At 41.6% G+C, this 27,505-nt stretch overlaps 1 protein-coding gene across 1 annotated transcript; it reads right to left on the bottom strand.

Annotated features, from left to right (window-relative positions):
* Positions 1-55: 55 nt before the first annotated feature.
* Positions 56-25,826, bottom strand: pkn2a (protein kinase N2a). The gene is made up of 23 exons (XM_062403911.1): positions 25,339-25,826; positions 17,896-18,060; positions 17,426-17,561; positions 12,099-12,253; positions 9,226-9,355; positions 8,955-9,100; positions 8,533-8,746; positions 7,474-7,659; positions 7,184-7,293; positions 6,905-7,048; positions 6,210-6,285; positions 5,753-5,909; positions 5,466-5,592; positions 4,650-4,786; positions 4,106-4,181; positions 3,662-3,753; positions 3,360-3,536; positions 2,934-2,996; positions 2,767-2,843; positions 2,499-2,641; positions 2,267-2,374; positions 2,095-2,175; positions 56-1,938 (listed from the first exon to the last, which is right to left on the bottom strand). Exons 1-23 carry the CDS (start codon positions 25,357-25,359, stop codon positions 1,735-1,737), a joined length of 2,925 nt encoding a protein of 974 aa, XP_062259895.1. The 5' UTR covers positions 25,360-25,826; the 3' UTR covers positions 56-1,734.
* Between the last annotated feature and the right edge of the window lie 1,679 nt (positions 25,827-27,505).

Here is a 27,505-nt window from a genome sequence, read left to right as displayed (position 1 = left end):
ACTCAACGTAAACACAGGATGTGTCGAGGGTTGCGACTACAAATAAAAGCGAAGGAACTATTACAAATGTTTAATTTGTGCATTCATGATAGGCAACAGACTGCGAAAATGCCTTTTTTTTACACCAGGGGGAACAGTGACTGTTGTGACTCAGGTATCGGTGTGTACCATCCATAAAGTTCTGCTCTGGCGACATGCACAAGCAAAGAATAAAAAAAAGGGAAAAACTTTGTACAATCTATTTTCATCATTAAGAAACGTACATAATTAAAATTATTGATAAAATTAGTGCTTTCAGCTTAATTGTGTACATACAGTATGTATATATAATATACCCTGCCCTTCCCTGTAGTGTTTCATATCAACAGGTCTGCAACATTAGAGTCAATTCATATTCAACATGCAAACTGACAAGAGTCGTCTGCTGGTTCACTGTTCCAGCTTAAAAAAAAGTCACAGAAACAGTTAGGCGAGCATTTAAATGTCGTTTAGACCTAAATTAACTTTAATCTGCTCCGCCCCCGGCCAAAGAAATAATCTGTCAAAAGGTTCACTTTCAGTCAAAGATTTTGTTTGCTGCTATAAAAGGAACAGGAAGGATTTGGTCATGTAGCTGTAACGGTGAGACTCAACTTCACTAATGAGGTAATGAGAAAAAAAATGATTTGATATCCACAACTGACCTTTCAATGTGGAATACAAGGAAATACAGGAGCCAGCTGAACCCAGGTCTGACAATTAAAAAGGATTTAATATCAAGTTTGGATTTGTATTCCTCAAAGATGCAGAGACATCATGAGGTACTTCCATCTTCAGAACTGAGTTCAGCTTCAGAGCCACTAGAGGGCGTCAGAGACATTTAAATATTCTGCATTGTTTGTTCTGGCCCAAATGTTCAGAGTGTCCAATGTGAAGCTTCCAGATGAAACTCTGTGACGGGCACTTATTAACAGCTTAGGAAGCATGACTGCTGTTTTACATCAGAGAATTATTATTATTATTGTGTGGGATCTTCTGGGCACACATGCAAAGTTAGAAAACCAGTTGTTAAACTGGGTCGTGAACAAGGGCCGGGCCCGGACACACATGGAAATGAAGTGTTTACTTGTTTTTCAAGTCGAGGAGCAGCAGTAGTAGTCAAGATGCTTGTTGCAGTTCAGCAATGATGCTTTGAGCACTTTTGAAAAATTCACTGAACACCAGTCTCACACACGATGGCGGCAGAAATGTCAAACTTTACAGTGAGATAAAAATGTCCTAAAGCTACGGCGAGGGCTTTGCAAATAAAACAAGACATGACAATAAAATATACGACTGAATATAATCTGTACAGATCAAAACAAACTGAAGACAGTGACACTGAATAACAGGATTGTGATTTGTTGTTGTCTTCTCAGAGTTCATATGAAAAACATTCTCAGTGGTCAGACAACGGACACAGCATCCCTCCTCCTTCACTCTCCAGCAACAGAGTTTCTTTTGTTCTTGTTTCTTTAAAAAAAAGTTCTTCATGTGGATTAAAAAAGTAAGTGGGGGTCCTCAGGAGGCAACTTAATTTTCTTCTCAATGGCACAAGGTTTTTGCCCGAAGGCTCGAGGAGCCATGTCCGCTGCTCCTCCTCAACGGTTTGGGCCTGGAGGAGGAGGAAGCGTTTTAAAAACACTTGAGCTACAGTCACTGCTGTGTTGGTTGGTTCACAGTGTGCGTGTGTGGAGAGAGAGGAGTCATGTGAAGCTAACACCAGTCAGCAATGTAATCAAAGTCAGAGAACATGTTCTGCTCCTCAGAGCGCAGCACTCGGGGTTCCCTGGGGGGGGTTAAGATGGGAGCCTCTGAGGTAAATTCATCGTCGAAGTTGCTGACGTCGCTGGAGCCCTGGATGGTCGGCACGAACGGCGGTTTCACCTTCTTTGCCAGCAGACCGTTCCAATCCATGTGCTGCCGAGAGACAGAGTGTCAAAAAAGTAGCAGCATTAAGACCGGAAAGGGAGAAACACATAGCCTGGACCTCTTCAAAGTAAAATGTCAAACTCTTCCTAAAAACAAAAAAAAAAGGAAAAACCAACGCAGAGCATTTCATTCTCTGCTTCTTACCCTGAAGAATAGATGTTTCTTAACCTCCTCTGCGTCCTTCTCTCCTGCCCCCAGGCGTCGCTCTGGACTCCTCCTCAAAAGCTGAACAAAAGAAGAATAAAACATAATATTAAAACTGATTAACTCCTGTGAAAACACACGTATTGGTTATTTACAATGTGAATCTACCCACCCTCCTCATGATGGAGATGGCCTCAGTTGAAAGGAATCGTGGGTAGCGGACTTCATCGTTGACGATGCTGTCAAACACCTCCTCCTCATCGTCGCCGGGGAAAGGAGACTACACGAGACGTGGCGAAATGAAGAAGATGAATCATCTTTATCTCAGAGGATTGTGTGGGTCAAAGGGCGAAGTAACAGGACATTAATATTCAGTGTCTAATGAAGAGAAAGAACGGACTCACCTCTCCAACCAGCATCTCAAAGATGAGGACGCCCAGTCCCCACCAGTCCACAGCGCGGGTGTACGAGGTTTCAGTCAAAACCTCAGGGGCTAAAAACTCGGGGGTGCCACAGAAGGTGCTGGTGCGGTCCCTGAAACCCATTCCTGAAAGCAACACGGACGCAGTTTAACAACAAACCCTACAGAGTAATCTGTCCTCTGTCATCTGGCCTCTGGATTCAACAACAACAGTCTGAATCTTTTTAATTCTGCATCTTCTCCACATTTACCTTCTTTGCAAAGTCCAAAGTCGGCGATCTTCACGTAGCCCTCTGTGTCCAGGAGCAGATTGTCCAGCTTCAAATCCCTGCAAATTAACAAGAATCAGCATTATATATGAGACTTGAATGCTTTGAATATTAATAAATAGTGTATTAAAAATGATGCAAACTGTTACCTGTAGACAATCTTGTGTTCATGTAAGAACTGTAAACCCAGAACAACGCAGGCTGCATAGAATCTGTTAAGGTACAGAACAAAATGTTATGACTTCTAATTCATTTTCCCTGAAGAAGAGAAACAAGGTACAAACACATAAAGTATGGGATGTCAGGCCTCGCAGGAGTGACATCCCAGATTGTAGTGTAGAACTGAGGGAATCGAATCAAATGTATGTGGATTTAGGTCAAATGCAGGTCTAACTTTAGATCAGATATAAAAAGTAAAAACTATATTACTGCCCATTAACAAAGAAGGCACCCATGAGCCAATCAGATACATGATACATCATCAACAGAGACAATCATGAATCATTAACACTTCACTTTAGGATCATTTACAGTGAGAACTTGTCCACTAAGTAGTTAGAGGTCTGGTAACTCACACAGCCCGGGGCTCAGCGAACACATCAGCGTGGATGTGCATCATCAGGTCGCCTCCCGCCGCGTACTCCATGACAAAACAGACATGTTCCTGTGTCTGGAAACACGCAAACAGGTTGACCAGGAACGGGTGGCGGACGCTGTTGACCGCCTCGAAAATCCTCTTCTCACACATGAGACTAGAAGAGATGAAAAGATGGCGTGAGAAGTCGCAGCAGCAGAGGAGGATGAATTGTGTAGCTTGAGAAAAGACTTTCTTTCAACCTCCTATTTTAGAGTTTGAGCATCAATTTGAAATATTTACCTGTCCACCTCATCACGAGCCACGATGTCTCCTTTCTTCAGAGCTTTGATGGCGAACATCTCACCGGTGCTTTTATACTCCGCTAGCAACACCTGCAGAGAACAGACATGAACATCTTATGTTTAATCCTTACTTTGCAGTGTAAGAGCTTAAAGGATCGGCACATGAATACGATTGGCCACCGACAGAAGATGAATCCACTATTCCGATACATTTCCAGAAAACATGATCCGGTTTCAACTTCTTAAAACATTAGGATTTGATGCTTTAATTTGTCATATATGAGTAAAAAAACTCACCAAACATGTAAATGTGATTTAAAAATAAATATGGCCCTTTACCTCAGCTTTTATGAATTTATTAATCACAGAAACAGAACAGATCAGTCAACATTAAACATGAGCGTTCGCTGCAGCCCTCTGTTGATCATCACAAGAAATGTACCTTTCCAAAGTGACCACGTCCGAGGACCGCCACGCATTTAAAGTCTTGGAGGCTGAAGTGGAACTGCTCTTCTTCCCTGGAAGAAATAAGTGTTTGCATCAGTAAAGAAGGAGAATGAAGGATTCAGTGTAGACTAACCTGCAGATGGTGTTTAGAATAAAAGATAACAGGCTGCAGCATACAACACAAGTCATTTTTTCTGCAGCATGAAAAGTCCAAGCCAGAGGGCAGCGTTTATCCTCATGCAACTATTTCAACGGTTACTTTTTTATATCTGCAAGGTCCACAGCATGAAAATAAAATGGTACAGTAGAAAACCTAGAGGCAGGTTCCCGAAAAAGTGTGAGCATCAATGATCTTTCTCTGTCACACTATTGTTTCCTGATTCATAGAGTCTGTAAATCATAAACAGACCAATACTGAATATAACATATTATGGAAATAGTTCCTTTTTCCTGTTTCCAATTTAAAGAACTTTCATATGAAATTCCCTTGAAGCCTTTACAAGTAACACAAACCCACCAGGCGTGTGTCTCTCTCTCACCTTATCTCCGGGTCTTTCTGGAAGGCAGTGAGCTCCAGGTCCGGGTGCTGGATGTCCTGCTCCCCCCCTCCATCCAGATCCCCCTTCACCACCATACTGTTTCTCTTGTTCAAGAAGTCAAATGAGGCGAGCGCATCCTGCGCAGAGGAAATTAAACAGGAGAACAGCAAAACATGTGAGAGATATGGGGAAAATAGATAAGAGTGGATAAAATAGTCATTTAATTGGGCTTTTGGTCAACTAAAAATGTTGACAATTGAGCACTAAAACTACATGTTTTTTGCTTATGTAATATACTACACAAATAAGTTAATATTGTTATAATAAAAGATCTATACATCTATGAGAGATGGAAGACTGTGTTCATTTGCAGGGACATAACTATTTTGAAGAAACAATGTCACAACAATTTAAATTAACTTAATAAAATGTAAAGCTAAGTTTGTCCGAATAAATCATTATTACTTTACTTCTTCAGTCCCAGCCCAACTGATATTCTCAAACAATAGAGATGGTAATGTGAACAATACCTGAATTGTTTAATTAAAAGCAAGGCTTACACAACGTTTCATTATGAGACAGTGGGCAAACAATTGGATTCATCTCCGTTTGCATAAACTGACTGTATTTGAGAGTCTGTTCATTGATGATACAGAATCACTACTAAGGTTTTTCTCCTCTTCCAGGGCTCAGTATGGAGCGTTAGAGAAGATACCTCTACAGGAGTGAAGCTCTGTATGAACAGAAAATGAGCTCAGCTGCGATTGTCTTTTTAGTGATTACATCAGTGTGCCTTATCAACACTACAGGTTGTACCTGTACTTCCTCCTTGTCGGGCATCTTTTCCTGCACCAGTGGTTCTCTGATGTCATCGGGCACTGGGTAGTGTCTGGGTCCTGGTGTGGGGTCTTTGTCAAAGTCCAGTTTGGTCACCAGTGGGTCACTGTGATAGAACAGAGGTACAGTTTAGTACAGACATCAATGCTACTGAGACTGCGGCACTTAATTACTTTTTGTCCTCTTCTGAGGGCCCTTCGAGTTTTACAATGAGTTACAAACGTCTTTGCACTGTCTACATCTATGTGCAGGTGTGCTCCATGTACCTGCAAGGTGTAGGTGAACCAGGCAGACTGCTCTGTCCAGTCTCAGCGGCCTGCGGGCTGAAGGAGTTTGTGCTGACAGTTGGTATGGCTCTTCTCACCAGGCGGCCCCAAGTGGCAATGTTGATGTTCATCTGAGGGGCTCGCAGGAACGTTTTACCTGACAACGCCAAAGTGAAAGAGACAAACGGTGATGATGTTTCTCAGGAGCAGAGAAAAAGATAAGAACAACCTCTATGAAAGGAGTGGTGTCTATGAATAACACAAATATTCTATTCTTTCTTTTAGCTACCCAACAACTGATTTGTGGTTAAAACAGATTTAACACTGAAGTTATAAAATTTAATAACTATTTTTAGACACTACACCCATCCCTGTTTTAACTAATCTTATCACTGATGTCTGAGAATAATAATAGTGCATCTTGATAAAGTGTGATGTGCTGACAGTCATGTCTCACCTTGCTGCTTCGAGAAAATCTTCTTCTGTCTTTGTAACTTTGGTCGTCTCTCAATGACGGGGTTGAAAAATGTGACCTAAACAAAACAAAATCATGAGGAGTCAGAAGCTGCAGCAATTTGTGTGTGTATGTATATATATATATACATACACACACATACACATATATATGATGTACTGTTAAGGGAGTACAGTTTAATATTAAACAGGTAATGTGGATGAAGAAATGCATGGGTGAATGATAAGATGTTGGTGCATCAATAAAATGTCATAAATAAGAAAGATAAGAGAGACCAACCTTGAACTAAAATGAAATAGAATGTATGCAGTTCCATTCAGGTGAGAAATGCAGCTAAAAAAATTATCCAATTTCATTGTACGTTTGAGATATGATCATGACACTTGCAGCAAAATATTACAATGAAACACACAGGATCAATGAAAATGTTACTTTTTATAGAGGACCAATTTTCCTTACTCTTGTCAAAATAGAAAATGATAAGAGATATCAAAAGATCAATAAGGAGAAATGCCAATAACAAGATATTTCATGTTGGTTTTGGATTTTACTCACTCACTGTATCAAAAGTATCTGCCCACCAGAGGCTGTATGTAAGGTGTTTTAATGACACAAGGTGTATCCCTATATGGAACTAGCCAGTGTGTGTGTGTGTGTGTAGGTGTGCGTGTGTGTACCTCAGCAAACAGCATCCCTTGTGGCTCAAGGTACAGACACATCCCATGACGCTGATTGTCCAGGAAGTCTTCCAGCCGGAGGAACTTGACGGCACAGAGCGACCGCCAGTCACGCCAGTACACCGAGATCTCCAGCTCACGAGACTACACAACAGAGCCACACAAACACAAAACATCAAACAGATGTGGAAATTAGGCTCTGCTGCACAAACATAACACTGAGTCGACAGCACAGGTGTGGGTCAAGGGCAGATGTGCAGATGTGTGTGGGGGTTTTACCCGGTCCAATTCCAATGTAAACTTCTGGTCCCAGGCCTGGTTGCTGACTGGCCTCCAGCTCGTCTGACCGACTACCGTGTTGTCCAGCTTCAACACTGCACTGATCTCATCTAACACAACAGACACAGGCTCTATTTGTTAAACACAAGTGTTAACAATGTGGGATTTTGGACTGTAATTGAGCTGATATCACAGATAAGGTTACTTTTCTAGCCAATCTTAATGTTCACTGGTTGCTTTTTATCAACGTTCATAGTTTTCAGATAGAGTACGACGTGCGGCCGACTTACTGGAGAGCTCCTCGCTCTTTGTCAGGTTCCTTGAGCTCACGCCACGGTTTCGATTTGCTCTGCTGATGAAGGAGGAGCGCGTCTCGCTGGGGCTCCAGCCGGGCAGAGGGACAGAGGCAGCTTTGGAACGACCCGGGACATTTTCCAGAAGGTCCTGACAGCCCATGAGCCTGACGTCTAGCGTGCCTGGAAGTCAGGCAGGATGACAAACATTCCGTTAGTCACACAATCTGTCACCAAGTTCACTTGTCCCACATTGTAACTGCTCCTGAAATACTTTCAAACTTTATCAGGAGAAGCTACTTGTGGTTGCTTTCATTAAGATATGTTGATTAGTAAGTTCTTCTGTTAGACTAGTCTTATTCAGGTTTAAAATATAAAAAATGACTTATCTTAGGCCAACATACTTACAGACCATCTCAAGCCTAACACCTGTTTATATGAGGATAATTCTGAATGATATGTGTCCTCTACCTGGCAACAATGTATGAAAACCAGTGAGACAGTAAGAGATTTGAAAGAGACACATTAAACCGATTAAAACACACTGTTCACGTCTTTTCAAAAAGGATGAAATAGAGATGAAAAGCTCAGCAGAAAATGAGCCTTGTTTTTGGTCGGAAAAAGTATCAGGATTCATAGCGATTCAGTCCTGCTTAAGAGGATAAAACTAGACAATTTAGCACAGCTAATCCACTGTTAAATCAGATTTACAGGAAGTATTTATCATCGTAAATACTATATATAAGCCCTTACAGTTCCATGAAGCTGGCTGTTTGTTCCTTTTTGGACTAAAGGAATGTTACACAAACAAAGTAACGTAGTAAACTATTCACTTAAATTGAACTTGTGCTCGAGTTAAGCACACATCAGACAAAACAGGATCAAGAAAGAAAAGTATGTGTTATATCACTGTGCAAATTGAGCCAAAATTAACACATAAGTAATTATGACAGCAAAACAAGTTTGATTTTTCATAACCCACACCTGATACCATCTGTTATATAGTGTTCAGAACAATGTTAACAACAACCATTATTGTGTCCTTGGTCCAGTCACCTGTGAGTGCAGCGGGCTTGGTGACTGTGCTGTACTGGTTCTGTGTGGAGATGAGGCTAGATCTGGGACTGAGGGCCGGTGACGACAGCATGGACAACTCCTCTAGGATGCTGCTGCTGCGCGGGTGGTTTTTAGGCAACTCATTGAGGCGTTGCTCCAAGGAGTATCGCAGGAGGTCCAGTTTTTGATTGGATTCATTAAAACGAGCCTGGGCCTGGTGAGAGAAAAAGAAAGAGGGGTGTGGGGTAGAAGGAAGGACCGAAAGAGGGAAAAACATCAATTACATGGTCCATTTTACTTTATTAGCGCACACCAGCAGTACAGGGATCAGTTTCATTGAAGTCAACACATCTGTGAAGAAAAGCTTTTTTGCGTGTGCTTGTTGTAAATAAGTACACAAACACACGTGCATGTAGACTTACCTCTGAATGCGCTTTTTTTTCGGTGACTTTTCCTGAGCCCAGAAGTTTCATGACATTCTTGGCTCCCTCTGCGACAGCAGACTCTATCCTGGCGTGGTGACAGAGCTCCTCCACCCGCAGGTCTAACGGGCTGATGATGGGCTTTTCTGGAGGACAAGGACGGATGTTGTTTCTTTATTATGACGAATTTTTCTTTATTAATAAACTACAGGCATCTCTCCTCAGAAGCCTTGCTGCTGTTATCGATGACAGAAGGAAAGCAATGACTCACCCATCATATCATTGTTCTCAAAGCTCAACTCGCTGGTCTGGCTGGCTTTAAGGATCTGCATCCTGATGAACTCTATCTTCGTCTTGCTGTCCTGAAGCATCTGCTGGGCTGTCGCTAGCAACTTGCGATCCTATGAGTGAAGAGGAAATCGTTAATATTAACACTTTATGTAAATTAATGACTGTCTCAAAAGTTTTAATGTTTTCTGTTCTCTTCACATAACTTTAAACATCAGGACAAATGCTCCACATCTATCATCACCGATTGTGTTATATTGTTGTGAGCACTTAACACAAACAGCCAGGAAGCCAGATTATGCCCTAAATTGGAGTCAAAGTACTGGTGACCACATGGAACATTTTAGTCACAAAACAGAAAGTGGAATCTCATTGTGTTGTAATTGCTTCTCATACATGCAAACTTGCACACACATACACAGAGTGCAGTTATCAAACTCCACCCAGAATTCCTCTGAAGCTAAACTCCTAGTTGTTGATGACGGCTCACACAGGAAAGACCTCTGTCCAGAAGCATTTCCTCTGTGACATCAGGACAAGACTATTTATAGCTGCAAGGTGCCTCTCTCAGCCTGTCTGACCGGGGGGGAAGGTCACATAAAACACTGACCTCCCCCGGCCAGACAGACGGCCGGGTTGTGTGGCAGTTTTCAGCCCTTATTACTGTACTACTGCCTGCTCTTTTACTCACTTGCACAAGGTAATGAAACCAAAGGCCTTCAGGGTCTGGCTAGGTGTAATTCAAGTACTATTGTTTGATTGCGTCTTTTAACTTTTTTTTGTACAATTCAGCACAAATTTCCATTACACAGAAATTGAGAGCGTGTGAAGTTAAATTTAGAAAGTGCACGCATTCACAAGAGTTACAATTCTTTAAAATAAAACACTTTCAGAGCAAGAACACTGTCAAAGCAGTGTTTTGTTAAATGGGGGGGGGGGGGGGGGGTTCATATGCAGGACTAATTCTTTGGCAAGGCAGAGAGGCTCCCTGGACCATTTCTTGGATGCCATCGAGATACAGATGTGCCCATAATGAGGAAGTCTTCAAGGTGCTGGTAGGCAGAGCGTCGTAGGGACGGTCTGGACAGAGCCAGGCTAAAGGTTTCCCCTTGTTTCCACTGCTAAGCTAAACTAATCTAATCCCCTGCAGCATCCTTTTTACCATACAGACTACAGGGGTATCAGTCATCCACTGACCCTCTCAGCTTGAAATCAAATGAGCATTTTCCCAAAATGTTAAACCACTCCTTAAAAAATAACTTTCAAGGCAATACTAATATGGATGCAGTATTAAATTATGCAGAGTTATATCACCAGCCGAGTAGAGGAGACACCACTGAAACCTTACACTATACTGAACTGTCTACTACAAAGTGGCTTCAATTACTATTGATGGAGCCAAAATGAGCGAGAGGCTCTCAGTACTTCAGAAAGCTGTTCACATTAGTCAACGCAAAACATCACAACTGAATATCTCACCCAAAAGTAAAAACTATTTTAATCCCTTCCACAAAAAGAAGTCTCTACCTGAAGGAGACTGCTTTTTCTTTCCACTCACAGTGACTCAAGGGTTAGTGTTTACCACCGTGTTGTTCACAAGCACTATGTATGACACAGTAGGCGTCAGTGCCTTGTCAGTTTCCTCCTCCCCTACAGTGAAGCTGTAAACGCAAACCTGCCAATGTATCATTCAGCCATCTTCAAGAGTAGAGGGGTGCTTTCAAACTGGAAACGATAATGACTGTGGCACCTTCATAAATTAATTTTTTTTTTTAAATAAACAACTTTTGCTACCTCAAGCTTCAAAAGCTCAGTTCTGGTGATGATGAGTCTGGAAATCCTTCAGTCTATGGATCATGATACAACTCAGTTATGTAGCTTGTGTGTTTGTCCTCAGTTGTGTTTTGCAAAAGAGCAACACATGTACCAGGTCTAATAAGCAAGCCAGCCTGAAGTGATATTATTAAAGTATACGATCTTCATTATAAAGAAGGTAAATAAAACTGATGAAGTGGTGTGGTCTTGGTTTCGCTGACTTTCCAGGGATAATTCTGGTATATTCCGTATTGAGTCTTTGGCCATCATTTCCATGGGTTATGGGAAAACAATACAAATCGCTATAATAGGGACCACAGGGGGGAGAAACACGAGCTGTCAGCCCATGAAAAAGATACTTGAATCATCAGCGGTTCCCACCTGTGGCTAGGATGCCCAACTAGGGGTGATAGTACAGTACAGTACATTTAAGAGGTCAGTTAATGAGTAACCCAATTGTTTTCCCTCAAGTATTTCTGGATAATTTCATAGCTTTAATTAGCTCCTGTAAAAAAACTATTTTGGCTTAAACTGCTCACAACCAGTAGGTTACTATATTTGACTGTGATCCCATCCCTTAAGTTTGGGCAACACTAAAACATTGAATTTGGATTTACAATGGCAAGTGAGCGCTTTCTTGAAATGTTGCAAATAATCACTTTCTGTAGAGGAAACTGTGTGCACACAACTAAAGCAAATACAACAGTTCAAAGTTGAACCATGAACTTGATTTGCAAACAGTGACTGTAAACAGATGGATGTTTATTAAGTGACTTTACTGTTCACCTTTAAGTTGAGCCAACATGTAAATTATGCTTAATTTCAGAACCTTTTCGATCATCTGACTGCTTGTGTCTTGTGTGAATGTATCGTGATGATTCCACATACTTTAGTTGAGTCCAATGTTAATATAACTAAATGAAACCTAAACAAGTGAGATTAGAAACAATATAAGTGATGTGTGTGAGTTCACACACTTGGCTGCCAGACATGAAGTGTAGAATGTCCGGTGAATCCGCCCTTCTCTATTTGAATCCTTACCTTGGAGGGTCCGTTGGAGTACATCTGAATCATGTTCTCTGCGCCCTGTTTGACCTTGAGCTCAATGTCATTCTGTCTCTTCAGGGCGGCGAGGCGGCTACTGCTTGTGCACATTCTGGCCTCACTGTTAGGGGTGTCTGGGGTCAGAGGGCATTCTGGGTAAAGATGGGAAAGAAAGTACATGTTAACACCTTATGGTTCCCAGATATATGATTATGTGCTGCTGGAGTCTGCCACAAATATACTCTCACTGTAAATAGAAACTCACACGCAAGTGCTATTTTTGCCTGTCAGCCATTTTGAAGTTAGCTAAAGTCCTGCCAGCTCTGGAAAGTGACCTAGAACTAAAAACCCAACAGGTAACAACTTCAGCTGTCACATAGTTTATCTACAGAGAGCTGCTGATTATAATTTAATGAGATTTGTTAGCACAAGACTCCATTAGACTGGACCTTACAGAGAGGAGGAAGAACAATTAGGGCTGAGGAGTTGAACACAGTAGATGGCGGAAATGCACCTTGATGTTGGTTGCCAACCGCCAATAAACTGAACAGAGAAGAAGAAAAAGTAATTGGCTCTCTTCTCTGTTCCAACTCACATGGACATTACACTCGAACCCAGGGCATGCGTCGTCAAGCAGTTGGTAAATGCCATATGTCGGTGTTGCAAAATTACTTCTACATTATGTGACTACAGCCAGACTAATCTATGTCTTAATACGTTTATTGCTTATTCTCATAGTATGACCTTGTTCAGGTATTTTGTATAGGTGAACTGTTTACTTCAATAACAAATATTGAATTTTAATACTTTTTCAATACTTTTCGTTTAATAAAAAAATAAACAGTCACTCTATCTGAGCCAGTGGCACCACACTTACAACAAGTAAGTACAACAAAAAGTGTTCGAAAAAGGATAAATTTAAATTTAGGGCCGAATTAGTTTATGAGGCTACCAGTATTGTGAAAACTAATCCTGGGTTTGCGCTTCTTCTCCATGAAATACCAAACTTACAATGTAATTTATGCTCATTATCTCAATTCTCAATAAAGTTGTAGTTTAAGTGTTGTCTTGTTTGTTTGTATTAAGGCATATTGGTGGGTCTTGACAATGGATAAATAACCTTCATTTTTATCGCATAGGGCTATATAAAATGTGGGTTATTGTAAAGATCGAGATCATAACTTGTTACCTTTAATAACATAGTCTTATTATAGAAGCACATGTGACATGTGTGACAGCTGCTGCACTGAGAAAGAAAAAAAACGCATGTCTAATAGGAGGCACTCTACGCACGCCTTATTGAAACGCTGTCGCCGGGAGCACAACGGCTGCGGAAAGGTCCTGGAACAGCTGCTGTTCAGAGGTGCTCTCCTCCACAATTTTTTCATTTAGTTTCAATAATTATCAGTCCAATATGTCACAACACTTCCAGTAGCCTACCCTTTTCAAAACAAAAGCAGTTCAGCGTTTCTGTTGCCTGAATTATTTTTAAGTCCTATTGTGAAATATTTGCATGAGCGGAAGATTCACGGATTCATTCTGATAGTACTGGGATTTGTTTGAGCACACAGGACTACTTTTAAACAAGGAAATACTATAGTTATACAAGAAACCCCAGAAGGCGGTAGTTATATTACAGTTAATGTAATGAGCTTCAAGCAATCGGCTGTCGTCTCTCTCACACACACACACACACACACACACTCACTATAAACCCTGTGTAAAAACAGCTCTGACAGTAGCAGCTTGGCAGCAGAACCGAGGCCGAACCACAGCCAGTGTGAACAACTGACAACCTTTTCCAGCAGCCATTCCCCGGAGCAGCCGTTCCTCAGCTGTTGCTCTCTGGGTCTCATTCACAAGGAACAGATACTTAGGTATTAGGTATTGTAACATTTGTAACGGTTGAGTATCACAATACGTTTCTAATAATTGTATACAATGCAACACTATTATATGGCAATGACCTAATCTGACTATTGTCCTACTTGTGTTAAGCTGCAAGAGCCCCAGCTCCCCAGCGCAGCCACGCAATAGGAGCATTGGGAGCAGTGGGAGTTTGAGCTGGCGCAGCAGCAGCATCCTTCCACACTGTTGAGTCAACGTTTAGAGGTGTCCCAGGGGTCCCTTGTTTATGCAGCCACTTAAATGTCTGACGGGTAGCAGCAGTGAGCTAACGCTAGCCGGGCTGAGCAGGCCTGGTTAGCTCCCGGGCCAACGCTAGATGGGGAGCCGGGCTCCCCCAGCCAGGGGGAACGTTGTGAGCTAGGGGAGTCGGGCTCGCGTTAGCTCACTTGTCCAAGGCCATGTAGCGAAACACCCTACATGGGCACGGTGTGACTATGACGTTTATTTCTATCCTAATCCCATTCGACGCACTATAGCGTTTTCGTTTCTGACATAGAGGAACCACAACAAATCGCGGGAGTTGTTTTTTTCCAGAGTTTTTGGGACAGTAGACATGCCAGATACCCAAATTAACGTGTAGAAGCACTACAAAAGTGGAATTTTCATAATATGTCCCCTTTAATACCAGAATTATGGTGTCCATGGCCAACACCATTGTGGAATTACAGTGTATGCAAATAAGAATAATATATTGATGATGAAGAGAAAACTAAAACAGGAACCTCCTACCCACAGTTTTGTGTCATGAGCTCACTGTTTTTTTTTGTTTTTTTTCATGTCTGGACTCGAAAGGTGAGGGGTAAACCCCTCCCCAGACTAATCCCTGCTGCACATAGCAAAACATTCTCACACACATGTGAGGTGGGCAAAATAACTAAACCTGCCTGACTTCTCCTGACTTGACTTGCAAGTTTCGTTTATGGTGTCATAAAGGAGCTCATCTTAGAAATGTGAATTCAAATATAAATCTGATTTCACTGAAGGTGTTGAGTCCATTTAAGTGGACCCGACTGGCAACATCAGGGATTCTTGCAGACGATGCCAAACACAGATACCAATAACCAGCAGGCAGCTCTGTGATTCATTCATTCAGAATTTTTCATCAAAACGCTCTCTAATGAGTTTTGAACACCTGTGGGAAATGGAAAAAGGGAAGCATGAAAGCCTGAAAATGAGTCATCTAATGATCCTCAACAAGCTGAGAGAGCGTCACTGCAGAGGTTTCTGTTAGCGTGCAGGAAGGAAGGACATTAGCCTCTATGGGGCAACCCTCCCATTCACCAAGAGGCAGGGTAAGATAGGAAAAACGGAGTGAGCACTTGCAACTTCTCCTCCAAACCACATGTCTGCGGAAACAAAATGAGAATTGAACAGGGGCTTGGTGCGAAACTGAAAATTCACATTGCATAATGAGGGTTTGTAGTGTCATGTGAATGCTGTTCGTGAAAATGACAAATGCATGGTCAGAAACAGATGTAAAAAATTGCTGCGTATGTCAAGCAGTCTACTATCAGGGCTTGGTCAAGTTCACATCGAGCCAAGAATTCAAGGACCCCTTCACCCCACCCTTCCTTCTGAGTGTGGTGCAGCCCACGCTGGGCCAGATGACAAGACAGCCAGCTACTGAATAGCTGATGTCACTGCTGGACAGCTGACAAAGGGAACCCTCCCTCAGATTGACCCCATCTGTGTCTAATGGGAAACATGTTAACAAAACGCTCTAAACAATTACATCATAACTTGGAGATCTGGACTCGAAACTGACTTTAAAAAAAAAAAAACTGGTTGTCATGTGAGATGTAATATGGTGACTCGAAGGAAAACTGACTGAACTTGTATTCCGGGAGTAAACTACTGATCTTGGGGCAGGTCTCTTTACGAGACGAGAATGAGATCATGAGAACGATATCATACAGTATGTGACCAAGGAAATGGTCACCCTGTGTCTGATCTGCTGCTGCTCAGACAGTACCTGAGAGCTGGTCCATTTGTAGACTCAGCTGAGAATATCCAGAGCTCCCTTAAATCTCTCCTGGAACAAAAACACATTCTGGACTGCTTGCAGTGGTTGAGCAAGTCCTTCCAACTAGTTCAGAGGAAACAAGTACCGTCTCTCGCAGATTCGGGAGCTCAACATACTTTAAGACGTTGCCTCATGCTACACTCAGTCCCTCTCCATCATTTTACGACTGCCAGCAACATTCCTCTGGCGTCGCATCACTAACAAAGAAAGCCCTCGTTCATCAGATACAGGGTCGCAGAGTCAGGCTAAATTTGTTAGCACTTGAGATAACCATTTACCAAGACAACCTCCCTTCCCTTCCCTCCCCAAACACCCCTCCTCATCTCCTTCCTAATGTCAATTGTACCAGGGGACATGATGGCAACAGGCAGACAAATGCAGTTCCTACTCTTCCCGAGTTCACCCGAACACTCGCCACCAGCAAAAAAACTCTGTAAGGCAACTGGTGTAACAAAACCAGGCTGAACGCACATGACTCTTGTGGTAAACCCTCTACAAATTCCATTGTTGTCGAAAAACACACAGGAGCAGGCTTTCAACAGCCTCGAAGGGGAACAATCGGCAGCTCATTGTAACTGTCGCTGGAATGTGGAATGCAACAATGTTAGCCTCTGGAGAGTGAGTCACCTCCAAACCATCAATGTGCTCTGTGTGTGTTTATAAAAAGGTGTAGCTCTAACACAACACTACCAAAATTATTTACTCAGTGATACTTGTAAATAATAAAAACAGTATCTGGGTATGAAGTTGTTAAAGATATGAAAATACTCCGAAGTTGATATTGTGCTGGGAAGTTTTACCTGAGGGGGAGAAAAAAAATCACTGTAAAACTCAAAGCCTTTGATGAATGGGTCTTAAAAATGAAATTTTTGCTGCTAGCAAGAAAGTCAACAAATGGAAATGGCTACAGACTGCAACTCAGTCTGTTGAGGGTCAGGCTATGCAAAATTTACCTTTACTTCAGATCACAATACCTGAAATACTGGAAATGTTGACCAGGTACTGTAAACACATAGCATGTCTCTAGATGACCCTGTTCCTCTAAAGCATGCGTTCCCTATGTAAACGCACCCATTTTGTTTTGCTTTCTATTACGCATTATGTTTTTGTCTGTTGATTATTTTCTCAATTATACCATTACTTGTTTGGCATATGAAAATTTACAAAACCACAGCACGCTGTTAAGCTGAAACCATTAAATGTTTTTTGGTTTGACAAATGATTTAACCAATTAGTCAAATACCACAAGAGTTCCGGTTCCAATTTAACCACAAAACAAAAGCACATGGTTCATAACAATATAATTGTGTTGAATTAATTTATGTTAACTGTGTTGACTACTTGGTTAAAGTTAAGTAAATCCTCTTGTGGTGTTCCAGTGCGGTGCTGTTACCTAGCAGTTCTTCAGGATCTTTGACCACGATGTGGGCGTTAAGCTCTTGTAGCTCCTGGTGAAGCTCCTCAACCTTCTTATTAGATTTTTTCAGCATGTTATCCACATAGGCCAAACTCTTCTTGTCTGTGGTGACCTGTGGAGAGAGGAATGAAGGCGACAGAAAATAATTAAGACAGTTTTCTCAACTAATAAGGAAAATTCCACAACTTTTTAATCATAACAGTCAGTTTCTTAGTCACAGCAAGGGGTACAGAGCAAGAGAAAACAACGCTATTTCAGGTTCTGGGGACGCTTTGTATTTTTGAAGTTGGAAAGACATGGGCATTTCCCTGATGTTAATCTGGACAAGAGTATCTGTGAGCATTTCTGAAGCTTGACCGGCTCCATAAATTTCAGCTGCCTTAGCCTCTTTTGTCATAGACATGCAAAACTAAATCACTGGATTACCCTTTTGACATTAAGCCTACCTTGCGCAGGTTCTCTGCACCTTCCTTGATCTTCAGCTCCTTGCGGATCTCACGGCGGATCTGCTCCTTGATCTCGTCTAGTTTTTGTTGGACCATGGTGTCGGATAGTTCAAGGTTATGTCCCAGACCCAGTCGCTCCGCCACCAGCTGGCCCCTGGCATCCCCCTGCAGGACAGGAGTGGACAAGGATGAAAAGGGCGATAGGAGGAAGATGTGGAATGTGATTAAGAGGTCAACGAGGGAGGAAAGGAGGAGGAAGAGGAAAATGGGATGCCAGAGAAAGAGGAGGAGAGGACATAGGGAGGTCAGTGGATATGTCAACAACAACAACTGCACATTTTTTGTGTTGCATTAAACCAACAGATCATATCAATATAGATGTTGACTAAAACGATGCACCAACTTGCAATATTTCAGCAGTTTCCACCAGTAAAGAAGTGATAAGAGAAGAATAGCTTCAGACATAGTTTCCCCTCAGTGGCCACTGAGTGTTTCATAATAACCAGTGAATTTAATTCAAAACCTGTGTGATCCAATTCTGAAAAAAATTATACTTTTAATCATTTCCAATGAACAATCATCTGAATAATGCATTTAATTGTTCTAATGTTTGAAATCCACTGAATATTAATTTCTGATGATCAGGGATTTTAAACTGGTTGCTCAACCTTCGCGATCTGAGGTCAACCCAGTGTAGTGGTGTGGTTTGAATTTCTGCTGGCTTCTGTATGCCGTGTTTTCACTGCTGCCGTCAGTCACCATTGACCTGCATCCTCAAAGCCGTCACCTTAACTAAAGCGGGATTAAAAGTCACTTCCTGAATGGCTTTAAAGGTCGTGATGAATTTAGTTTCGCACTGGTGAAGCTATTGATCACAGAATATTTCTGTGACTGAGGATTGTAAATAATCCGTTTATTCCATTTCATCATACAGTTCCACAATCTAAATTGTTTGGTTTAAAAATATCTTCATTATTTAATGTTGACAACATGAGGTGTTAATTTAGTTACATGTCACAACTATGAAATTTCCAACACTTAACTTTTTAACCTACGAGTCACCATAGCTTTAACGAGCCAAATTACAAACCATGATATGAACCCTGCCCTCACTCTCGAAATTAGAATCGCTACATTAGTTAATCATACACATTGTTCCAGATAACAGAAACAACTCAATTCACTCAATGTATATATTGTAACTACTTGCACTTGTAAAGTCTAAAGTCTCTGAAATTGTACCAGGTCTGCTGCAAGTGTGAGAAAATTACCTTGTTATTCATAAAATGAGGGCACACTGGGATGTGAAAAACAGCATCATCACACTGTGACTATCACAAGATCTTCTTGTTGCATTTAACGAGTCATGTTTCTAATACGAAAAAAGAAAAGCACATTCTCATCCGGATATTTATGTATTTAGGCTTGGTGGTCTTTGCTTCCATTTATTGTTAAATCACAGCTACCTAAGGGGGCACAGATGATACTGGTTCAAAACTCAAGGTTTTACTAATCCTTGTGCCTTACCATAACTTCATCGGTTTCAGTCAACTCCATCTCTAGATCAGTTGAACAATCCAGTCCATGCATGTTCTCCTGACCAGCTACACTATCAGCAAACAAACTCCACCGACGTTCTGTTGCCATGTTGGATCAATACTATCCTCGGTCACAGAGGTTAAGCTACACCATAACTGATAGAGGCTCTGCTGAGAGCCACGCTCACTCATATACTCTGCTACGACGCAATTTTCTCCAGCTCACTCATTTAACGCTCTCTTTCTCACCCATCCCATTGACATCAACAGCGAAGATAAACTGTCTGAGCAGCGACAGCCAAATCCCTCTTAGTGTCTCACTCAGTGAGGTCAGAGCAGCCCAGAAGGGACCTAATCTCACTCCAGGGAGAGGACTCTGTCTAAAATTAACTCCAGTTCAAAACATAATGCTGGCTGTCCATTGTTGCCTCAACCCCCCGGAAAGCAACTTGTGTAGTGGAGGAGAAGCTCTGTAACGACACCCCAACAACTACAAGAAGGTACCAAATACGGTAAACTGTTCAGGTCTTGAACTTAAGAACACAACACATGGTCGTTCTGGCAAAAAGACGGCAGTGGGGATAGTTTCAGAGGCTGATCGCAGTGTGTGTGTGTGTGAAGAGGAAATCCTGCAGGACAAACGCAGACGCTGTTCTGTTATACGTCAAATCACTGCTATCTAAAATAACACTGGCACGGCATCATGCTGGCTTGGTTCAGATCAGTGTAAACATGCGAAACCAGCAGAATGACGTCTCCTCTATTTTAATTAGAGATCAAATTGGTTTGATGGTGCTTTTTGTCGACCAGTGAAAACAAGACTCATTAAACGGACACAAAAAATAATGATTGTCACTGTAAAGCCTTATTCAGACAATCTTTGGAAATATTTTATGGAACTTCTTTTTCATCCTGAGAAATTTGTTTTCTTTCATTCTGTCATGTGTTCAAAATCTCACCAACACGCCAACTCGCTGTCAATTTTTCCAGGCACTGTCCTGATGTATTCTCACATGGGCTTATTCATACATATTTCACACATTTTACTGGGCGGCTTACTGGCAGGAAATGTCCCAAAAAATATTCAGAGAATCTAAATCAGACATTTACGTTCTCATCACTCTGGAAAATGCCCTGGGATCAGTGAGTGCCTTAAAGTAGTTAAAAGGGATAGTTCCCCCAGAAATTAAAATTCAATCATTATCTACTCAACCTTATGCCGATGGCGGGGTGGGTGAAGTGTTTGAGTCCACAAAACACTTCTGGAGTTTTAGGAGTAAACAGTGTGGCAGCCAAATCCAATACAATTGAAGACATTAGTGACCTATCAGACCTATCAACAGAAAAATCATAACATGCCTCGATACTGCTCGTGTGGTGTCATCAAAGTGTCCGCAAGCCCTCACATTCATATTCGACTCCAAACGGATTTTATTAGTTTTAAGTCTAAATGTCCCCCAGAAATGGATATACTAGCGGACATTAGCATTTTACCGACGATCACTAAATGCACCTCGTCATATGAGCTCAGTGGAGAATTAGGCTTAAAACTTTGTGTAAATGACTTTTTGAGTCCAGTTCGAATGTCGTGCTTCCGGATACTTTAATGAAACCACACACACACACAGTATGGAGGAATGTTGTGTCTTTTTTTTTTGTCTGAAGAATTCCTTCAATTGTATTGGATTTGGCAGCAACGCTGATTACCCCTGAGACTCCAAAAGGTTTTATTTTAGAAATTTTATTTCTGGGTGCACTATACCTTTAAGACACATGTCGGTAGAGCACCATATAGGCTGCATTATCTTTTATGCATGCTACAGTTTCACAGAGCATCCAGGTATTTTGGAGGTGGGTCACTTAGTGTCAATCAAAGATCACCTACACTTCATCTCCAAGAGAAGAGGCCATATTTCACACAGCAAAGGCTTTCAGATTTAGATTGGATATTATTTGAACTGTCATCTACGAATTCAATTGATCATAAGATGAGTTGCATCAGCCCCTGGGAAACAACTTCAGCATAAGAGTTACCTGAAGGAAACCCACATATTATCTATTCTACTTCTGACTGACAGGTTTATGTTGGGAAATTACATCATATCTAGTGAGAAGAGATTTCCATTGGTTCAGTCACTCACCAAGCCCACAAGAAACACCCCCGCTCTCCTTTCTATAGGTGCTCACTTTAGAGGAAGCTATAGTTTGCACATATCCCGGTCCAGAGCCTCCTTGATGACTCATAGGTAAAATGGAGGTCACCACTCCTGGAGGTGGAAGAATGGAGTGTGGAGTAAAAAAAATATATAATCTCCTCTCTTCTTCAGCTGCCTACCCAGCGAAACTTGTTTGCACTGTAGCTGTGTTTGCCCAATGTGTTATGAGGACAGCATGAGGACACCCCAAAATGCCTATTTCACTGTGCAACAATACAAGGAAGTCCATGAAAGGCCAATCAGATAAGGTAGTAATAAATCAGCTAGTGCACCCACAGGGTCTGCGTTTGAATTTGAGATCAAACAAAATAAACTATATTCAAAGAAAGCAAGTGGGCGCTCATTTGCAGGATTGGTTTCACCTCTGGTTTCTCTGTTACTGAAATACTTCCTCGAGTTGTTCTTTTACCTGTACAGCCTTATCATTTCTCGCTGCTTGAATGTAAACTTAGTCGGGGTCAATGACGCTACTCAGGGGACTCTCGACTTTTTTGGATCAAAGACAAGTAAAGCAGGAATAGTAAGCAAAAGTTTCCACACATAGCACAATGCACAAGGATATTGATGGATGGAGGGATCTTGTTCTTGTCAGTGGGGCACTGCTCGCTGTTCTGTGTAATGGTCAAGGCTCGCAACAAATGAAAAGACATTCTCAAAACATGTAAAGAATCAAAAGGACTGCTAAATTTATATAAAAGGCAAAATAAGGGATGTTAATCTGCAAATAAAAACTATTACATGTATTGCTATCTAAGACTTATCATCAACTAATTAAATAGTCAGTTGATAATATTCTTACAAAGGTTACCTACAGTTGATAGCTACTCATGCTAAACCTTTTAGGAACTCTTTCAGTACACGACATGAAAGGAAACTGTGAGGTAAAAGCAAACATTAGGTCTAAACCTCAAGTGCAAGGAGGTCAACTTAGTATTTAAGCCTGAAAGCTCCAAGTCCTAAAACAGGAGCTCCATTCAGACAATAGGACAATGGAAAAGTTGAGGCCACTATTCCGACTCACTTGTGTTTTTTTGTTTTTTTGAAGTAAAGACCAAAAAAAAGAATCAAGCCCTTGCCATCTCAGCCTACAACCTGACACCCGGCTGTCTTTACCCCACAGCTGGCTGGCAGAGAACTGGCCACAGCCTGGTGCTCTGCTGCGACCAGAAATAGCAACACAGGCTAATAAACGTATATCCCACAAATGCAGCATTCACATGAGTCGCACACCCGTCAACTGTAGGTAACGTTTCACACATCAGGTCAATGTCAATGGTCATTCCTGAGCTGGGCAGACAAAATATTTATTCTGAGATGCCGCAATGTAACAATAGGAGAACAAACTACAAAAGCACTGTTTGCTGTGTTGAGGTGATCTGGATCCACTCCATTTAAACCACAACAGTTATATATGTTGTTAAGATGGTTTGGTATACCCTGGTTAAACATAGACACATCTTTTCATAGTGAAAACATGACTTCCAGATGTAGTTTTGGGCTTTTTTTAACTTTAGAAATATGCTAACTTAACAGCAATCCTTAGGAACATAACACAAGTCCGGGCTTGTGTTATTGTGTGTGTTGTTGAGTAATGTGTCATCTGTCACTGACAAACTGTCACTGACGACTGATAATCCTGACAGACCAAACACTGTCAGTTAGATTTAGCTAGTCACATGAAGTATTAAACATGTCAGCTGAAACAGACAGGCAGGTCAAAACAAATGGATGGATGTTAACTTCACATACATTTCCTGTTTTAACATTAAATAAAGATCCATTGAGGGACATGCAAGTAATGATCCTTTTTGCATCTCAATAAATATGTTACACGGAAGGGTCTCCTCGGGACCGAAGGACTGAACAATATTTGTTTTATCGTGAACAACTTTTCGTGAAAAGATGCCATGATTTCACTAAACTAATAATATAATGATCACATCGTGCAAATGTTTTATAAAATCATATCAGATATTTTGTGCAAATTGTACTTTTTTTTAAGTCAACAAATTTCTTCCCTGAAGCCTGTGTGTACACAAAAACCACTGACCAGATTTCCATGAAACTTGGTGGAAGGATGAGATGGATATTAGTGTGGATCCAGATCAGGGGGCAAATCTAGGAATTTTTTTACACTCTTGTGAACATTGTGAGATAAAGTTTTTGTTAGTATCTCCAAGAATACTTCATGGATCTTGATGAGGAAAAAAAAGTCAGGCACGTTTCGGGGACTGATATTTATGACTGAATAATTTGAATATCAGATTTCTGTAGGAGACTATCGGACCTTGGCAGAGCAACGTTCTGTACTAAGTGCCATCTAGATATAAATGCAAGTGGCAACCAACTGCCTCATGACACAAACCTCAATAAAAGGGTAAAATTGTTTAGCTTATATCCTCAAGTCTGGTTTGATGATTTACTTAATTATAATAATCACTTTTATGATGAGCTCCCCCTAAAAGAAAAACGTATTTATCCATTTATGTGCTCAAACTCAGGAGGAAACTGGTGGATCAAGCCTACACCCCTGCTACCATTACCGCTTTCAGACAGTTTAATATGGCAATTTAATTTCATAAACCCAAACCCAGGTCATCCATCCACATTACTAATAACACCATGGAGCAAGCACCTATGGATGCTAATGCTTGTGATTAAGGCAGCATCAGTGACATGGCTGCAGGTCATCACCACCTGTTGCTTTAGTGAGCACCATCTCTGGGAAACATTATTAATAAAAAAAATTAAAAAAAAGACTTAATTTTCAATGAGGTGTCAGCTTTGTTATCAGCTGAAACCTCCTCCCTGCTCTCCATAGAGATGAGTAACAGTGTGGCTGATCAGCATGGAGGAGGATATTGCTCCAGTGACGCCCGACTGCACTTTCAAGATGAAAGTTGTGGATGAGCTGAAACACTTGCACAATATCAATCTATTTCAAGTCTGACGTCACTCAAGTGAAACCACATTAATCAATGAGTCATGACTGCTCATGGTCAATAATGGGACCTGTCTGGAAGACTAAATTCAACTTGCACTCCTTTGGAACATTCAAAATAGGGCTCGTGAATGTTATGATAGAAACTTTCTGAGTATCCTACTTGGTTGGTGACATAGTTTGAACTTCATCCGGTTTGAAAAAAACTTTACGTCAAGACAACAAGCTAACATAACATAATATGAGTGATACTTTTCAGCCTCAATACACATTTACGAGGCAGTTAATAAAACTAAACAATAGTCGCGTGGGTGTGTGTGTGTTGGAATACGCGGAAGACTGTTTATTTCCCAGCGGTAACGCAGGTTAACTTTACGTTAGGCTACAGAAGTGTAAGAAGCTTCATTTAACGTGAATAAAAAACAAACCCTGGCGTGAAAACACCCTCCGTAAAACGGCCGCCACCTTCGTTAAAATCCCGCTGCCTCCGCACCACAGCACCGGGGAGAAACTGGGATATTTCAGGAGAAGTTAACTCTGGATAATTGTTTCCCAGGCCTCGATCCATGGATGATTCCCAGACAAGCCTGTAGGCTCCCAGCCCAGGCCCCTTCACTGCCACACAACACCGCACACCGCCAGCGACGCAACTTTCATCAAGTTCAAAAAAAGTGTTTGCTAACTTCGTAGGAGCAAGTTCGGAGCAAGTTTTGCGCACTTTCCCGCAGCCGTTGTCAACTTTTCCTACCTGCACGGAGTCGGCGGCCATCTTGGTTTTCGCCTTTGAATCAAATCCTACGGGGAGAGAGAGGAGGGGAGGCAGGAGCTCCGAAAACAAGCCTCGTTTTAAAGTTTCCCTCTCCGGCTGCTCGAAGACGGGACTACTTCCACCACAGCGTCGCTCGTCGCGGACACTCGGGGCTTCCCATGTCGTCTTCACGCTTCTCTGACGCGGCCGCACGGTCCCTGAGGGGTCCTGGAGGGTGGACTGGCGGTCATAAATTATGTTTTAAGAAAAAAAAGAAAAGAAAAGCTGAGGCATAAATCTGTCCCAGTGCAGTTGGAGAAAGAGGCGGTGGTTCCAGTGGAGGTGTCCGCCCAGAGGAGCTGCAGGCACACAGCTGCTCCTGCTGCTCTGCGCTGGAACTCTCAGCGCCAACAACACATGTGACTCCCAACTTCTGCACACAGGCTCATCCTAACAACATGGACTCATCCTGACACGGAGCACAGCTCACAGCCACAGAGTCATTAGGGCAGTAAAGCGTGCATTATGTGGGATGTGGCCTCCTGCAAGATCAACAGCACCACACTGTGACATAATCTAGTGACAAGTTAAAGTACAGCATCACTATCTGTACAATAAGCAATCGTTATCTGAATGAGTGTAAAATAGTTTTCAAATTGACAAGTAAGTAACTATACTTCAGACAATGACTTAAATGAATGCAATCAAGTAAAAAGGATTTCCCCTGTTAAATGTTGAGCAGTGTACTTATAACAACATTAAAATACACAAACAAAGTGAATGTACTTCACAATTGCACTTTTGTAAATCTATTCGCGGTTCCCATTTATGTTTATTATTATTACAGATTTGCCCTGTGCAGTTTTTTGGGCTTAATGTTGCTTGGTTAGATTCTCTTTCATTCCATTCTTAATAATGTGAAACTGTTGTCTGAGGAGGAAACATGTTTCATTTGGGATTTTTCGCTTGTTCAATAGAATATGACATTAAAGAAAAATCTTGAAAGAATCTTGAGAATTTACAGAATGTTTGTAATCCAGTTTTACGATGGTACTCCAGCGAGTTGTGACTGTGCTTCCATATGGTTCAGAGATTACAAAAATAACACTTAAAACCAAAGCAGCCATGGTCAAAATGTCCTTAGTGCCAAAATCCTACATTTCCCATAATCCACCTGGTAAATGCTCAGCCCCTTACCAATTCAATGCCCTCACTTAGTAACATAGACTTTCTGTTATAATAACATAATTTGATTTATTGTAACAAACCACAGAAGTCCCTGTAATAGGTTGAGTTTTAGGCATATTCACCATCACTGGTAAGTTAACTTTAATGTTTCAGATCCATAGACTGCATAAAAAGAATGAGGACACATCTCTTTCTTCCCATTATCCAGATATGAAGCTGATAAACCCCTGATAGGAAAGCTGGCATCTTGCACTTTTGGAGCAAGAGTCTGTACAGTAGCGAATGGGGGATGGAGCTGTGAGGTCCAATCACGAGTCAGTCTCAGCTGTCAATCATGTTTTTGTAACATCAAAAGGAGGAGATGGGATTTATGTCCTATACTGTAGCCAGCCACCAGGTGGAGATTTTGAGGTTTTGGCTTCACTTTTGGACAGCTGTCATGTCATCCATTTTTATTTACAGTCGATTCTCAGGTTTATGACAGGTAGCTGATCATTAGAAATTACTCATATATTTTGGTCTGACAACTTTAGCTGTGAAACGTACGCAGTTGAGTAAAAATCACAATTGTGCTTCTGAAATTTATAAAGTAGCAGAAAGTTTAGTTGAAGTTGTAGTTACTTGGCGGGAAGAACACCCCAGGAAGAGGCTCAACAATGTAGTAGCCTAATGGTCATTAAGCTGTATTAGAGAGGGTCATTCAAATCAAAAGCATCATGCAGATGCTTTGAGAACGTGTTGACAACCCGAGCTACAGAGCAAACACATTACGCTGCCACTCTAAATAAAAGAGTTTGCTTTGAGTGGTCAATCCAGGCAGATCGTGAGGGAGGACCTGTGTTATGAAGGCCAACACTTCTCCAGTGGGACTGGTGCACAACATGTCACATCTCAGTCAGAAGACTTATTGCTGCCTAGCATAACCCACAAGGACGTGTCTCAGATATTTATCTGTGGCTCCACTTTCCTAAACCGAGCT

Source organism: Platichthys flesus, chromosome 14, assembly GCF_949316205.1.
Source record: "Platichthys flesus chromosome 14, fPlaFle2.1, whole genome shotgun sequence".
Taxonomy (NCBI): Eukaryota; Metazoa; Chordata; class Actinopteri; order Pleuronectiformes; family Pleuronectidae; genus Platichthys; species Platichthys flesus.
Note: the sequence above shows the minus strand (reverse complement) of the source record. Positions and strands in the feature narration are given on the sequence as shown.

Bases quoted from the DNA above. Each gene is read 5' to 3' on its own strand.
- pkn2a (XM_062403911.1), bottom strand. From the start codon at position 25,359: ATGGCCGCCGACTCCGTGCAG. The intron at 17,562-17,895 runs GTAGGCTTAATG...CTCTCTCCACAG, and splicing joins GTGCAGAGAACCTGCGCAAG to GTCACCACAGACAAGAAGAG. The intron at 7,049-7,183 runs GTAAAACCCCCA...TCTGTTGTGTAG, and splicing joins TTACATTGGAATTGGACCGG to TCTCGTGAGCTGGAGATCTC.